The sequence below is a fragment of the Syzygium oleosum genome, unplaced genomic scaffold (assembly GCF_021117445.2).
Source record: "Syzygium oleosum isolate NSW1041296 unplaced genomic scaffold, Sole_v2.1 Sole_v2.08, whole genome shotgun sequence".
In the NCBI taxonomy this organism is placed as follows: domain Eukaryota; kingdom Viridiplantae; phylum Streptophyta; class Magnoliopsida; order Myrtales; family Myrtaceae; genus Syzygium; species Syzygium oleosum.
Window position 1 is genome coordinate 2,526,479 of NW_026607492.1, and position 16,135 is coordinate 2,542,613.

The 16,135-nt window shown below is 40.4% G+C and overlaps 2 protein-coding genes across 6 annotated transcripts; both read left to right on the forward strand.

The window, feature by feature from the left end:
- Positions 1–371: 371 nt before the first annotated feature.
- LOC115688268 (uncharacterized) lies at positions 372–10,457 on the forward strand. Of its 4 annotated transcripts, none has more exons than XM_056313588.1 (18): positions 374–748; positions 1,168–1,359; positions 1,487–1,642; positions 2,269–2,562; positions 3,535–3,692; positions 3,774–3,848; positions 4,027–4,093; positions 4,480–4,805; positions 5,530–5,763; positions 5,869–6,056; positions 6,614–6,755; positions 6,863–6,971; positions 7,556–7,658; positions 7,777–7,966; positions 8,395–8,493; positions 8,577–8,635; positions 9,644–9,749; positions 9,886–10,457. In XM_056313588.1, exons 1-18 carry the CDS (start codon positions 511–513, stop codon positions 10,048–10,050), a joined length of 2,901 nt encoding a protein of 966 aa, XP_056169563.1. In that variant the 5' UTR covers positions 374–510; the 3' UTR covers positions 10,051–10,457. The 4 variants fall into 4 exon arrangements, 3 of the variants coding, with proteins under 3 accessions (XP_056169564.1, XP_056169563.1, XP_030469898.1); XM_030614038.2 differs by having other exon boundaries at positions 376–748; positions 3,478–3,692; XR_008817039.1 differs by lacking the exon at positions 9,886–10,457 and having other exon boundaries at positions 372–748; positions 3,478–3,692; positions 8,429–8,493; positions 9,644–9,726.
- A 1,070-nt stretch (positions 10,458–11,527) lies between these two features.
- Positions 11,528–15,304, forward strand: LOC115688281 (senescence-associated carboxylesterase 101-like). Of its 2 annotated transcripts, none has more exons than XM_030614067.2 (4): positions 11,528–11,743; positions 11,961–12,321; positions 13,494–14,027; positions 14,275–15,304. In XM_030614067.2, the coding sequence occupies exons 1-4, from the start codon at positions 11,583–11,585 to the stop codon at positions 15,112–15,114; spliced, it is 1,896 nt and encodes a 631-aa protein (XP_030469927.2). In that variant the 5' UTR covers positions 11,528–11,582; the 3' UTR covers positions 15,115–15,304. The 2 variants fall into 2 exon arrangements, with proteins under 2 accessions (XP_030469927.2, XP_030469929.2); XM_030614069.2 differs by having other exon boundaries at positions 11,529–11,743; positions 14,281–15,304.
- Positions 15,305–16,135: the final 831 nt, after the last annotated feature.

Genomic DNA, 16,135 nt, shown 5'->3' on the forward strand with positions numbered 1-16,135 from the left:
AGGAGCTCACCTCGAAACCAAGGAAAGGGATATGGACTATGGCTCTCGAAATATTATTCCTCGTTCTAGATAAATTGGTAGATTTTGCAGGGTTAAACTCAAACCGGCTATCTAGATCGGACGATATGATTTTTTTTTAATGCATTGAAGTTTTCAAAAAATAACCAATAAGATGTGAAACTTTTTTTTTTCCTTTTTACAACAAATTCGAAAAAAGATTTTCTGATTAGCTCATGCCAAACCAAACATCCCCAGCTGATAATAATATTTTCCTCAGCAGCTCAACAAAATGTCTTTCCTTTCCAAGGTTCCAACTTCCTTGTTTTGAGCAGCCCATCTTTCCCGGTGACCACCCTCTCGCGGCTCGTGTATACGTTCTGTACGAGTGCTTCAACCGAACAGAGCCCAAGCGCTTACCTTTGAGCTCTGCTTCCGATCCAGCCCGAACAATATCAGCAATCCGAAGCCACGAATCCTAGTTGCAGATCGCGCGAAGAAAGCACAAGATCAATGGGGGTCGAAGATGGGATCTTGGGGGTGGGCGACGCCCGAGCCAGGGAAGGCGTCAGCAGGAAGCGGAGGTGGCTGAAGAGGCGAGAGGGATGGCTCGTGGTCCTGGGCGTGGCCCTTCACGCCGTGTACATGCTCAGCATATTCGACATCTACTTCAAGACTCCCATTGTCCACGGCATGGATCCCGTGGCTCCTCGCTTCCCCGCACCCGCCAAGCGCCTCGTTCTCGTCGTCGGTATGTCGTCGCGCCCACCACCTGTTTGGGGTTTTTGCTTTTAAATTCGACCTCAAGTTTGCATTTTTGCCTTCTGGGTGTGAGGTCTTGCTGTTTCTTAGCTCAATGTAACTCTAGCTACGGAAACTGCGTTGCCTGTGCTGCGTTTGTTTGGTTTCAAGTGAAAGAATTGGGCTGAAGATTGTAAACTTCAAAGCGGGCAGGTTTGTTGCTTCCCTCGTAGGTTTTTAACTTTTCACTGTGTTGAAGTTAAAGTTTGGGATATCTTTATTAGTTTGTCTGTCTATGTGATTGTCGTGGAGGACACTTTGCCTTGAACATTTTGTGATTGCTTCAAAGTTGGTTATTAAGCTTTCTCTGAGCCTGTTACTTCTAGCAAGAAGTTACTCTGTGACACAGGTGAAAATTTAAATTTGCAGCGGATGGATTGCGTGCGGATAAATTTTATGAGCCGGATTCGGAAGGAAACTTTAGAGCACCTTTCTTGAGAAGTATAATTAAGGAAAGAGGTCGCTGGGGAGTGTCACATGCTCGTCCTCCTACAGAATCGAGGCCTGGACATGTTGCTATTATAGCTGGGTTTTATGAGGATCCCAGTGCTGTGACAAAAGGTCAGTTATTTGTCTATTTTATCACACTTCTCAGTTGCATTGTAACATCTCCAACTTAGACTCCTATCGGCTAACGAGTGCTTGATGTGGTGTGACTCTTCACTAATGGGTGACATCCCTTTTGCAGGATGGAAAGCTAATCCTGTTGAATTTGACTCGGTATTTAATAGAAGCAAACATACCTATGCCTTTGGTAGCCCAGACATAGTTCCTATATTCTGTGGTGCCTTGCCACATAGCACTTGGAACAGCTACCCACATGAGTTTGAAGACTTCGCAACTGGTATATGCTCACCCTGTTGAACTCAAAATCTGTTTGATGTGAATTTGGTAATTTGCGTAGAGATTAAGAAAAACTGCCATCTCTTGTGGTACCTCAAAAATTAAATTTTGCTCATTGTCTACTCATGTTTCACAGTTAGTTCTTCCCATGGTAATTTTTCGTCAGGTACAAGCCTACAGTCTATGAGTGATTACCTGAGTACCTCTCTCTCTCTCTCTCTCTCTCTCTCTCTCTCTCACTTAAGACATGCATAGAAGAGTAATCTCAGAAAGTATTCTTATGGCATGTTTTTACTCTTTACTTTGTCCGTAACTTAGATTTTATTTATTTCCTTAAATGCATCTGGATGTTTTATCAGTTGATTCAGTGAGCCTTGCGTGCTTTATCTAAAATTACTTGTGCTTGTTGTTCTGGGAATTCCTCTAATTCTGAAACTAGTGCTCATTACAATTTCTACACGCGGCCACCTCAGGTGTTAATATTACTTTAATTCACACCTAAATGGCTCGTCAGTGTTGATATAGACTCAATTATTGTGTTTATCACTCCTCTCCATTTCCTGTCAGGGTGTATTTGTGTTTTTTTTCTTTACCTCATATCTTTATGATTTGCTTTTGCTGTTGCAGATGCATCCTTTTTGGATGAGTGGTCTTTTGATCAATTTCAAGGCCTCTTGAACAGGTCTTTTACTGACGAGGACTTGAGAGAAGCACTTCAACAGGATAATCTGGTTGTCTTTCTCCATCTACTAGGCTGTGACTCAAATGGACATGCTCATCGACCCTTCTCGTCCATCTATCTCAACAATGTTAAGGTCGTTGATCACATTGCCAAACGTGTTTTTGATATCGTTGAAGGTTATTACAAGGATAATCGGACTGCATATGTTTTTACAGCTGATCACGGAATGAGCGACAAAGGTTTGATATGACACGTTTGTCTTTTTTTCATTTCTGGAAAAAGTTACTGAGGTGAATTGCCTAATAAACATGCAAAGTTGTTCAGAAATTTTTTTCTCGTGGTAATCCTTTTCCTAAAATTAGGGTGTGCATTTCTGCTGCCCAGTTATCTCGAGTCAATTCCTGGCTTTTGTCCTTGCATTTCCTGATGATCAAACTTGCCTCCATTAGATGATGTACAGCAAGTCATCACTAGGGTTTTTTGGATGGTTGCAATTGGCAAATCTGTGTCCACTACCAAAGAATCCACGTTCAGCTTTTCCCCTTGTAGTCATGTGTGCCGAACAGCAAATTTATCTTATGGTTCATCTAATGGGATGTAGAAGTGGTCACATATGGCAAGGATTTCTCTAGTTTCACATGTTAACATATGTATTGAATTTTGTATTGGGCTGAAGAATTTCTTTATCAATGTCCAATCAAAATATGAAACTTGATTTGGATGGAAAGCTAGAGTTGTAGTCTGGTTAAATTGATTGCGTGTTCATTAGTTTTGGCTATTTAACTGTAGACTGCCGAGTTTTTCCCTATAGACACCTTCGATTTGATATTGTACTTGAACTGAATTTAACCGCAATCACTTACTGGATAGCAATGGTTTGGTGCTTGCTGCCTCATTTGAGCCTATCCTTTACTGCATTGCTGGGTGCCCCAGCATTAATAAGGTGCTCCCTTGGCCAAACTTTAGTCCTTTCATAGGCTAAAAAGAAAACAATTCTATAAGAGAGAATGTTTTTGCTGTTCGGCAATGAGGACGCTCATCATGCTCTTTTTCTTTTGGAGTCTGCCGGGCACTCATAAGTATTTGTTCATTAGTTCTTTTTCTCCAGTACCTTTTAGATGCTGAAGCTAATATGATTAAGGTGTAACTGATAGGAAGTCATGGAGATGGGCATCCCTCCAACACTGACACACCCCTTGTTGTTTGGGGAGCTGGGGTTAAATATCCCAAATCAGGTTTTGTCAGTGACCACTCTGATCATGGCCAGTTTGTTGATGAGCATATGCATGACATGCCAACACCTACAGCATGGGGCCTTAGTGGCATTGAAAGAGTGGATGTCAATCAAGCTGATATTGCACCTCTTATGGTATAACAGATTGGTTTTATTTAATCAATTTGTTAGCCTATGTGGATTCTTCATAAATTTTATTTGTTTGTTTTATGGCAGTCAACTCTTCTTGGTTTGCCATGTCCTATGAACTCAGTGGGAAATTTGCCTCTTGGATACATCGATATGAATGTGGTGAGTTCTAAGTAGTATAACATCTATAGATGTTGAATTCTGTCACAAGTATGATTAACTTTATTTATTAAATGATTTCTCTTATCTAAAGATAACGTGGAATCTTCATTCCTTAGTGTGGCAAATTTTGTTGATATCTCCTGATGCAACAAGAAGAAATCTTTTCATTCATTTGCAGGCAGAGGAAGTTGAAGCTGTGCTGTCCAATACAAAACAAATACTAAACCAGTTCCTCCAAAAATCACGTATCCTAGTCTCATGTCAGGTTTAGTCTTGATAATATGAATTTTGAGGAAGCTTACTTGGAATTTCAAATCACTGCAGTCTTCATTTAAAAAATTACCCTATTTCTTACGTGTAATCCCAGTTTTGCTGTTCACATAATTTTCGTTCGACACTTGGGCAATAGTATAGCATGTCACATAAAGTCTTGTAAATAATGTCTATGTTCTATATTGTTTAACAATTTTAAGTGGATCCTCTTGACATAAATTTCCATTAGATGACCTGCCATATGTTGCAAACTTACTTGTTATGATTTTTTTTTTTTTCATATTGAGTTTCGGATTTGTGTGCATGGATTAGAAGGAGACAACAAAGTTTCTTTTGACTATTGGCTTGACAAGTTCAGATATAAAACAGTCAAATACAATATTCTTCAAACCATTCAAACCACTAGAGCACTATATGTCAGTTGTGGACCAAATTGAGGAACTGATCTCCATCAGCGATTACAAAGCTGCATTGAAGCGAAGTGAAGATTTAAGGAGTTTGGCTCTTGAAGGCCTTCATTATTTTCAAACTTATGATTGGCTGATGCTGATGGCTGTAATTACTTTGGGATATATTGGTTGGATGGTCTATCTCGTTCTCCACGTGCTGCAATCTTATACGTCATTGCTGGGTGTTCTATTCCGAAAGGAGCAAGCAGTGCAGCAGAAAAAAGACACCAGAAAAGTAATGTGTAAGCCTTGTTTGTGATTTTAATATTGAATAAGAATACAGACATGAGGAAGAAGGGTTTACCTAGCAGTTGTCCACCCTTATCAAGATTCCAAAGGCTTGAAGTTCAATTTTTATCTTCCTACTCCTATGTTACTTATCCACCAGGGGGACAAAAGAAGACTATAGAACTAGACATGAGATGTGCACACATTTTGGCATGGCATCATAAACAGATGTCAAGAAACTAAGTTCCTGAATCACAATCCTTTCCCAGCTATGCATTGCAAACTGCAAGCTGACTGAAACATACAGTAATTTAGCTTGGGGGTGGTGTTGTGCAAGGCAACCTTCATGGTGGAAGTGTTGTCATTAGAACCAGTGAAAAGGGATTTAAGTGATCAGATGGTCCTGCAGCTTCTACCGTACTGTTGACCTTTTCTTGGTTTATCATAGGAGCATTGTTGTTTGAGAAACTATGATCGTGCTCACTAGTAAGGAAAGTTTCTCTTTTGCTGATAAGTCCTATGGCATAAACTCCGGTCGATTTGTTTTTGTCATTTTGCTTTCTAGCTGGATTTTTCTTGGATATAATATGGTTGCCTTTTATCTGATAAACAGTTCTTTCTTTTTTGGATGGGCCTTCTGATGAATCTATTTTCCCATTTTAGGGACAAACTCTGCTTCTTGCATTATTTCCCAGGTTCTTCTTATTGACATTCAATTCCTATCATGGCAGATACTTGTATGTGGATTTGCTGCAATGGGACTTATGTCTATGATTTTATTCTGGGAGCACTCTCCCCCTCTTTATCATGCATACGTTGCAATGACCATGTTTCTTTGGACACGAATAATTGGCGAGCATCAGTTTTTAAAAGCACTTTGGAGATACTTACGCGGAGAGAAGTTAAATTATGTCCTTAAACTTCTAGCTACCCTTGCTGTCTCTGTCATGATATCCGAATTCCTGGTATGGATGCAAAAGTAAATTTGATAAACCTGGCAAACTCCTGGCATTCGCCCAGGTGAATAGATAATTTTGAATTCTGAATATTTCTTTTTATTCATCCATCAGGTTAACAGCTTCACCGAGAGGAAGCTCTATACATGGTGTTTCCTTTTTGCGGGGGTTACTGCCTTTTGTTATCTTTTCTATTTGATTCCATGGAGATCTCAGATACCAGCTTTCGTTTGCTTGGCCTGTTGGTTCCTTTCTGGATTCACATTGATGCCAGCTGAAATTCCTGATAATAATCCATTGGTGTATGTCACTTTACTAAACTATGACTTATTTTTCAGAGCGTTAAGAGTGGCAAGTCTTGACTTGTTCTTTCACACACTTATAAGTTTGTTTTTCAATTACTTTTCTTTTGGAGGGGGTGGGGTTTGTATTCTCTCTATCTACTTTTTTTCTTCAATATCCCTAACTTGAAGGTCCTGCTTTGAGATACTGACCACTATCAAGAACTGCATATGTTAACATAGCACTCTTTCTTTAGGCCACATATTGTATTTGGAGCATCAGGTTGCTTTTGCATGCTGAAACTACCACGAAAAAGTCTTACTCATGTCACTGTCAATTAAGAAAATGGAAGTTCTGTCATCTTTGGTGTAGTTGTTCTACTTTATGCTGATGACTAGTTGCTGATATTAAGTTGTACAAAGCATTGACATGAAGAACCCAAATTTCTCCATGGAAAGAGTGAAAAAAGAGTCCTCCACCTGTATATACTTGTCATCCTCGGTTGACCTTAACTTTCTTTTGCATTAGCTTCAGCTGATTTTGTTCCTATGCTGGGCATTATGACTATTTTGTATAGGATATCTAGCGGAGCTATGATCACTGTAATAGGAGTAACTGCAAGGTGGCTAGACAAGCATGCTGAAGGCAGTAAGTATTGGTCAAGTATCTGTAGTGGTGACATGAAAAAGTCAAAGTTCTCCATGCTCTTCCTCTTGCAGGTGCATGTTGTTATATCTACCTTCTCTTTGGAAATTTCATCAGTTTTCACTGGATGATTTTCGTACCATTCTTTCACTAAGACCAGCTTTCTTGCCTCATCCGATAGGTACTATTGGTGGGGTTGTCCTCAATGATGGTATCACTCTCGACATCTCACAGAATGCAGAACCAAGAACTACATATATTTCACCAGCTCCTGAATTGGCTCATTGCTGGTATGCTGTGGCTCCTTCTTGCCACTTACTCGAACTTTTTTCTCTGTCGTGCAGCTAATTTTGAAGATTAAAGAGATTTCCATTTTCATTATCTTTACCGGCATACCTATTTATGTATTTTTGGAATGTCATTTTTCTCTGATTATAATCTCCATCTGAGGGAGAGTCACTTGTATACAAATCATAACCTGGTCGCCTGGGTACTGGTGCTACAGATGTGCCAAAGTCAGAAGTAAACTAGTCACACTGACTCATTGCATTGGCTGGTGCTTGATGATCCTTTTGTAGATAGAGGAGGCCTGTGAGGAGGATTAACATGTGTTTAAATTGGGTCCATGATCAATACATTGGATTGCAACTAGTGTTGCCTGAAGTTAGATATGTTGCGACATAGCATAGCAAACTTATTAACGGAACTCAAATTATTATGTTTCATTTGCCGCATGATTTTGTGTTATTTTTACTGGACTTATATTTAGGTTCCTAGTCTATTATTTGTGCAAATTAATCTATGCTCTACTGCTATTATTTTGTGCATTTTAACTCTCTTTATCTCTAATCATGTGGTGTTCTCTCTATTGTAGGTTCTTCTATGATTCTTCCTTTGTTTTCAGAAAATACCCTCTTATCTCGGTTGACTTCTATATTTCTTGGTTTTGCTCCCCCTTTCCTTCTTCTATCTATTGGGTAAACGTCTTTTATATACCTTTCATCGGCCTATGTTTTTTTAACTTTCAAGACATTCATCCTGTTAGAACAGTGCTTCATGTATTTTCCTCTTTTCCCTTTATATGGAACATGGTAGATACGAAGCTGTCTTCTATGGAGCACTTGCTCTTGCACTTATGGCGTGGTTACTTTTTGAAAACACACTGCTCTATTTAAGTAAAACTGAGAAGATTACTGTCTCCAATATGAGCACGGTGGAAAATGCTGTTCTTGAAACTAATGATAGATACTTGCGGCTCTCTGACGTGAGAATTCCTCTAACTTTTGTAAGTTCATTCTCCTCTCTCCATCTTGCCCTTAAAGTAATTTGAGTCACTTAATCTCTCTGTCTTTTTAAGATAAAATATGCATATCATATGGAGAAAAGATGGCTTATGCATGTGTTGTTTATGATTGGCATAGTCGTATCCTAATTGATTAATTGTTAGACTTTTTCAACAGAGAATTTCTTCGGCTAAGCGAGAGCATTAAATAGATTTAATAAGCATGCTTGGGGAAAATGTGAACATAAAGTCATCATATGGGCTCACTATCCATTTTTTCTTATCAATATGGTCCTCATGTAAATGTTGCTGATGTTAAATGTTTTTAGAGTGCAAAAACTTGCAGAATTGGGTGCTTTCCTATGTTATTTCATATTTCCTCAAATTCCTTTCACTATTCAGATAATAGGAGTAATGTCCGTGTTTTTCAGATGGTACTCTTCAATGTTGCCTTTTTCGGGACAGGGAATTTTGCGAGCATTGCAAGCTTTGAAATTTCGTCTGTGTACCGATTTATAACTGTTTTCAGTGTAAGTAACCCCTATCAGTGACAACTTCTTTCCATTTAAAAACAAAGCTTCCACTAAGTTGATGTGTGTTACCGTCATTGCAGCCTTTTCTAATGGCAGCCCTACTTATCTTCAAGTTGTTCATACCATTCATGCTTGTCATGTAAGTTCTTACTTTCTCCCATGATAGCAAGTATATTAGCAGATCAAAAGATGGCTGTCCATTGAAAATTAAAAAAAAACGTCGATTGCTACTGTTTACAATGAACGGTTGTTCCTCGATCACCCGATTTTTTGTTTTATTTTTGGGGTATGATTTTTGGTTAATTATCCAATAGTTATTTTTTTTTGTTTTCTCTGTGAGAGATTTTCGTTCTTTCCTTCTTTAACAGCTTGTAGCCCATAGAGAACGTAGCTCATCTTATTTGTTCAAACCTTTTAGTGAAATATGTTTATGAGAAGACCCTGTTATCTTTAGATCAATCTTTAAGGGACGAGCCTTCTGTCTTGTTCATACTATTCTGGGGGAGGTTAACTACTGTGGACATCTTTATATGTGTTACAACTAAAACCACCGTTAGTATCTTTCTTGTGCAATCTGTATATGTGGACCAAGATCTAGCAGAGCTGCCACGTCTCCACAAATTTAATACATATCGATTGTCTGGAAAGGCTTAAAATTAAAGGATATTGAAGTCTCACTTTATGGACTATCGTAAACCAGAGATTTGTGAGTGCTTACTTTTCTGGTTTTATCAAGGTGATATGGATTATTAATTAATACGAGTTGGTATTCTGAATTCTGGGATCTCCTAAGAATGCTATACTGCAAAAGCAGCGAGCTGCACTGCAAGTCTAGTTGCAACTTTAGTTCTTGTGGTCAACCTTTGGCCTAGATGCCATGTGCTTCACGACTTTTTTTACACGTGAATCATTGGTAAGTTAAAATGATTATTTGAACATATGCCTGTTGAAGGTCACTGAGCAAGGGTCTTCTTTACTTCTTCTCCCTAGTGAGATGATCTTTTCTCATTGATTGATTGTGTGTCATTTACCTTTATGATAATAGAACTATTCTCTTAATCGGTTGAAACTTGGTAGCTTTTGATGTGATATAGGTTGTAACCGCCTATCTACTTATCTGATGATAATCTGTCTTTTGTAAATGCAGATGTACTTTTAGTGCAATAGCCAAACTGATTCGAGTTCCACGATCAGGATGTTATTTCCTTGTTATATTATTTTCAGATGTGATGACCATCCACTTTTTCTTTCTGGTAACCATATTCTTGCTGTACTTCTCCTCCCTATAACTTTATCGGCTTCCATTGTCTAGCTTGCTCGCAGAACTTGTTTCTAACTGTAGTTCTTATTCTGCCAACCTAACTTGCTGTTGCTTTTATTTAATATCAGGTCCGCAATACTGGAAGCTGGATGGAAATCGGTAACAGCATCAGTCATTTTGGGATCGTGAGCGCTCAAGTCGTGTTTGTGCTGTTACTTTTCGCTCTCACCGATATATACACAAAGGACATCAGAACTAGATCAGATCGTCCATCATCTCGTAAAGTACGATGATCCCTTGAAGTTGGACCGGAGCCTTGAGATCAGTTGCCAGTTTTATATGACGGTAGGATCTCAGGGACATGCTTCAATTCTTTTTGGTTCTTTGCTTCGAGGTCGAGATGACGTGGCAGGTAATATGGAGCCAAATGGCGAAGTCCAATCACGGAGGCTACCATATGTGAACGCCTCGCCGCACTTGCTTCCATCGTGTCGATTGACCTATACACACGACAGTTTTGACAATTTTTCACCCGGCGACATAGAGCCTACTTTCTAACTCAGATCTCGTGGGAGCATGATCTGCTTTGTTCTTGCATTCAACTTCCATCATGAATTAGTTTCTTTTCTGTTTATGCTGCTGCGGGACACTTTTTATATGGAAGAGATGCTTTTCACATCTACGTGACAGTTCTCTCCAAGTCCTTGTGTCTACATTGCCTACTTGAGAATAAAGAAGCCTTGGGCCAGTTCTCAGCAGTTTTCTTTGTCCCCACGATAGAAGGATCCACAGATGGACAGAGTGCACTCAACGACTTTTCCTAACGCGTCATAAAGAAAGGCCCGTTCGTACATTATGGAATTGTCAATGCGTTATTAACGCTTCATGAAGAAAGATCCGATTATATTATGACTTAGACAGCGTGACGCAACTCACCGTGACGTTTCCATTCCATCTATGGTCCACAAGGTAGTGCACGACCAGTTAAGAGAAACACCTTCTCTTTTCGCACGAATATTGGATGGGATCGAGCTCGAACGTGAAAACGACGCCGCCCGATTGACTCGCGAGACTGATCGGATAGCATAATTCATACATTTGTTTGGGCATGATATTTATTTTTATTGTAATATCGCGTCTCGAGTTTGAACTTTGACCTGAAGGAAAGCTTACTTTTGTTATTGACGAGCGATCAGCTCAAGCTCGGAAGAACACTTAACAGAATCGAGCTGAGGCTGAAGTCACAGACTCGGTCGACCTCGAATCGAATATCGAGCAGCATCTGAATCCAAACAGCCGGGCTCGACTCGAGTTCCGAAGCCGTGTCCGACTCAGTTAGACTCGAGTTCAGCCCTACTCGATTCCTTAATCAAGAAGTCCTGGCAGAAGGGAATAAAACACAACCTTCCCTGTACAGACTTGACCCGAGGAAGTCGTTACTTGCCAACAACTTTTCGAAGCAACTTCCTTTCGGACGGACAAGGTGGCGGTAGGAGAAAGAAAGGCACGTGAAACTTTTATAGCAGCATCCTAGAAAAAGCAATTTGTTACAAAGCAAGAAGAGATCAAGGTACGCAAAGGATAGACCTGTCTCCTGGGCCACCCCGTTCAAATAAAAAACTTTAAACTCCCGCGTTATTGTACTGTAGTTTATACCCGCGGTTCTTTTCATTGGTTGACTGGGTAGCCACGAAGAAGAAGCAAAGACCAGCTTTTGGCATTTATGAAAGAATTCGGTATGCCATGAATCGAAAAAGAAAAGTCCAAACAAAGCAAGATTCAGAGTCCCCGTCTCGAGATTTAAGTCGTCTGGTTTGGGTTGTCGATGGGGAATTTATCGAGCAAACGGCCATTTGCTTCCGACTGTTTCAACTCTCCAAATCCGAAAAGGCGCAACTCAAACGGCATCGACTCGCCGGTTCCGGAAGAACGACAGCCCAATAACGAAGCTCCGGCTATGGACCCTGCTCAAGCTGCTAAACCTCTGTACGTGTTAGAGCAAAAGAAAGAGCTGCTTTTTTATCTTCCTCGACTTCATAGTTTTGTTCTGAAATCGAAATCGAACGAGACCCAACTTCGAAATCCGCGAAAAAAGTGCGCCTTTTGGCGATCAGTTGATCCGCTTCGCTTCCCAAAGGGCGCGTTCTTGTTTCTTGTTCCTCACAGTGGGTTTCTTGTTCTTGATTTTTTTGCTCTTTTGCAGATTCAGCAACGGACTCGATTTGGCGAACTTGGCCGTGTCCTCCGATATTCTTTCCAAATCGTGGGCTGCAATCTCTGAACTCCAGTCCCAGTTTGACCGCAATCACCAAGGCCCACCGTCTTCTGACGCCGTGAAGATTCAAGAATTTGAACACCCGGAATACAAAATCATTGCTTTGGTGACCCCACCAGTTGCTACCAGTGATCTCCAAGAAGAGAGCGGTTTGGTCCCTTCTTCTTCATCAGAGGCCTCTGAGTTTAAGTTTCTCTGCTCCAAGGACAACCCGCGTTTTGCCATAAACAAAGCTGCGATTTCTCTGTTCAACTCTCTCCAAAAGAAGCTCTCTTCCCTGAAAGAACAGGTAATACCCTTTTATCTTTCGTTTCTTTACGAGTGATTTATGAGCCCAAGTTACTAATTTTGAAGGTCAATGAGCTTCGCTTAGTCCCTGCTTGAGATCATAACAAGTTGGTGTCAGATCTAGGAATTAGGTGTTATTGAAGTGGGTTCCTGCTATACATACATATGCTCTAATAATTGCTTCACTGATGATCATCTTGAGCTGTTTCTTCACATAACATTAGCTTTATTTGATTGAAAAGTGGATCATTTGCTTCTTTCAGTGTGAATTGCATCATATGGCAAAATGGCTGATGATAAGCAATCAGTTAATTGTCTGAACAGTTCCTCTAGCATTGATGGCCCATTGCCTTTTCCAACGTTTCCAGTTAATCTTAAGCATACCACTAGAGAATAAGGAAGTGAGTCGCCATGAATTCCCTAATCCTAGTGTCAATTGTCAATGTCCTTCCTTTGACTGACTGTGGAGGTGAACTTGAGTGTGGTGTGTAAAAGTTGGTTCGACATTTTGTCTAACCTGACCACAATATCTGTTGAGAATACTTATAATTTGAACGACCTGATCCAAGTAGAAATTCTAAATTGGACTTTTGATGTAAATTAGGAAAGTCTTGAGGGGACTTCTGGTTGACCGAATAATGGTAAATCTGTGTTAAAGTTATATTTTGTCTGACTAGATCTCCTAATTTGAGTATGCTAAAAGGGTTTCCTATTTTGGATCCAAGTATTATATATATAAAAGATGGGGTTTTGGTTTTTTGCTCGAGCTTTTAGCTGTAACAATTAATTGTGCGGCATGCTCGTAAATTAAGTCATGAAGAAATTACAAGTGTTTTGAAACCAATAAATCTTGTGGTAAAATTTGTGAATTCCTTTATGAGATTGATATATTGTATCATGAGGAATTGTGAGGTCTAAATTCTGTATGAATTATTGAGTGTAATTGGCAGTTGGGAAACAGTGAGAGTGTTTGAGTGACTCGAGTGTGGTTGTAATTTCGGTGCCCGATTCCATTTATTTTATTGTTCAATGGCTTGTTTTTCCCAATGATATCATAATGGAAATAGTGTGATTATGTTTGCAAAACTGACTTCGGGACGCATGTGCAAGTAAGAAAATCTGATTGGCCCCCATAGACTAGTGTGTGTCGATGCTCATCCTGCTTTGATGCAGGTAGCAACTTCCTCCAAGTCTATTCCACACATTATAACAGGAGACTGTTTGGGTGGATCCATTGCCTCTCTTTTCACGTTATGGCTCCTACGCACGCTCGATTTAGCAACCACAAAGTGTCCACTTTGCATCACATTCGGTTCGCCCCTCATTGGGGACGGTGGCTTCCAACAAGCCATATCACAATATTCAACCTGGAGTACTTGCTTCTTGCATGTGGCTCATAAGGATGACTCTTTCCCGAAACTCTTTCACCCGTTGACCATGGAGCAGAGTCCATACAAGCCTTTTGGTACATTTCTTGTGTGTTCTGAATCGGGTGGTGCATGTTTCGAAGACCCTAAATCCATAATTAAGTTGCTTGCCCCCAGGAGCTCCGAAAGTGCCCAAGCTTTCCATTATAAGAGCATCATTAACTGTCTTGAACGGCAATCGATTTGCAAGAACCATTCCGCATTTAGTGCGTATGATACCGATTCATTTAAAGCTGGGATAACTGTGCAAGTTGCAGCAATTGGCCTTATGCAAAATCAGGTAACTATCTATTGTACCTTCTTTTGCGCGTGTTCTGAATACATGTCAGGAGGGGATTTCACAATTGTTCTAGTCGAAACCAGAAGGATGATTGTGCTTTGCCGCATAAACCAAAAAGAACCATATCCCTGCTTTTAGCTTCACATACTTAACCCGGAAAATTTGCTCCACTTAAATAGTCCCTTGCTATGAATGCTTTCCTTTTATCCTTTGGAAGTTCATTTACCAACTCTCATTGGCATGGCAGCCGCAGAATATGGATATTGATGCTCTGTTGAGGGAGATAGTCCAGTTGGAAAAAGATGTCCTAGAGCAAAAGAATCAAGTATTTGATCCTGCAAAGAGTTTGAACGACATGAAAGTGTGCCTGGCTAATTTGGAATGGTACAAGAAGAAATGCGAAAACGATGGTCAGGGTTCTGGTTACTATGACAGCTTCAAATACAAAATGAATAGGCGTGACTATACAGCCGTTCAGTTCGTAAAATCGCTCACGATTTACTGGGAACGCGTGGTAAAAGATGCGGAGGAGAGGCCTCAGAGAGAGGGAGCGCCACTGCGGACCCGCTGGCTCTTCGGAGGGACAAATTACCGCAGGATGGTCGAGCCGCTCCAGATAGCCGAGTACTATAAATGGGGCAAAAGAGGTTACATATCTCAAGGGAGATCCAAGCACTTTAAACTATTGGAACAGTGGCTGGATGAACATCTGAAACAGTCTGCGAAGAGTGTCCCTAACAAATCAAAAATGAAGAAGAACATGGTGAGTGTCACGGACGATTCATGCTTCTGGGCACACGTGGAGGAGGCACGAATATCGTGCAGGTTGTTGAAAAGCGGAGGATTGAACAGTGCTGAAATAGAAAACTTGGTCAGGTTCGAGGAGCATGTCATGGGTTTGCTCAAGAACTATGCTGTTTCTCCTGATATTTTCTTGGATAGCAGCAGCTACATGCAATGGTGGAGGGAGTATGAGGACATGTTGGGGAAGCAAATGATGGGAGCTTCTCACAACTCGGACCTTGCTCGTTTCATGAAGGACGGAGACTATCACCGGTATAAATCAGGTACCCCAGTATTCGCATGATAAATGAACAAACTGGGTAATTTGAATGTAAATTATAGTGTATCATAAGAGCAATAATGTGCCGGTTTCACTCATTGTGTTGATTTTGCTTTGCTTCAATCAATTTGGATTCTCATTGGACCATTGGTCATCATGAGTTCAAAAATTTGATTCCGAAGGCAATAGTTTGTGTTTGCTCTGCCTTTCTGTATTTTCCTCTTCAGGAATTACTCATATGTTGGTTCCTCTGGTGCTGGTTCTTACGCGGTTGAAAAAAAATCTGTCACAAGACTATAATGAAAACAAGCAATTTCAACCAAAACGACATAGGAAAAAAAGAAGATTGCTGTTTGAGCTTTTTTATAGCTTTATTATCGAGACGCCTCTCTTGTTGAAGCGGAGAGATTGTTGAGTCGTCTTAAATTACAATTTAAGATGACTCAACAATCTCTCCCCTAATTCCGCTGGAATTGATTACTCATTTCCCAACTTCTGCTTTACGGGGATCACAGCATTTATCATAGGTTTGACTAATGATAGTGGCATCAACAGCTGTCGGGCAAGGAGTTGAACTTGAAGCCTCTAAGGCCAAGAGCTCCATCCTTATCTTCTTTACCGCTTTCTTGAGATCTTCCAGCCATTTCTTTAATACCACAAACTCGTTGAAGCTAAGGTTTTGGAATTGCAGGGGCTTAATGTCATTCAGCTCTTTAGCTCGTTTCTTTCCAACTTTCAGTTGCTCGAGCAGATCTGCATATTATTTGTTCACTTCGTCTCGGAGTTGGTTTCCATCAGTTTGAGCCTGTTGAGTAGCATCGCTACAAGCCCTCTTAGGATGCTCAAACCTATCTAGGACTGCATCCACAGAAGAGTGACCAAAATAGAAAGGCTTGCCTCTAGGAGAGAATGATAATTGCCAAAATAGGAAGGCTTGCCTCTAGGAGAGAGAGATAATTGCCATCTCTACAGCACAAAGAGCACAAACATCACTGGCCTTTTTGAATAGTCCTAGTCGATGTTTCGAGAAGGTAACTTGTGGAGC

Excerpts from the sequence above, each read along its gene's own strand:
- LOC115688268 (XM_030614038.2), top strand. The coding sequence starts at position 511 with ATGGGGGTCGAAGATGGGATCTTGGGGGTGGGCGACGCCCGAGCCAGG. Across the intron at positions 6,057-6,613 it reads CCTGATAATAATCCATTGGT|GATATCTAGCGGAGCTATGA; the intron begins GTATGTCACTTT and ends TATTTTGTATAG. Across the intron at positions 6,756-6,862 it reads CCATGCTCTTCCTCTTGCAG|GTACTATTGGTGGGGTTGTC; the intron begins GTGCATGTTGTT and ends CTCATCCGATAG.
- LOC115688281 (XM_030614067.2), top strand. The coding sequence starts at position 11,583 with ATGGGGAATTTATCGAGCAAACGGCCATTTGCTTCCGACTGTTTCAAC. Across the intron at positions 12,322-13,493 it reads TCTCTTCCCTGAAAGAACAG|GTAGCAACTTCCTCCAAGTC; the intron begins GTAATACCCTTT and ends GCTTTGATGCAG. Across the intron at positions 14,028-14,274 it reads TTGGCCTTATGCAAAATCAG|CCGCAGAATATGGATATTGA; the intron begins GTAACTATCTAT and ends TTGGCATGGCAG.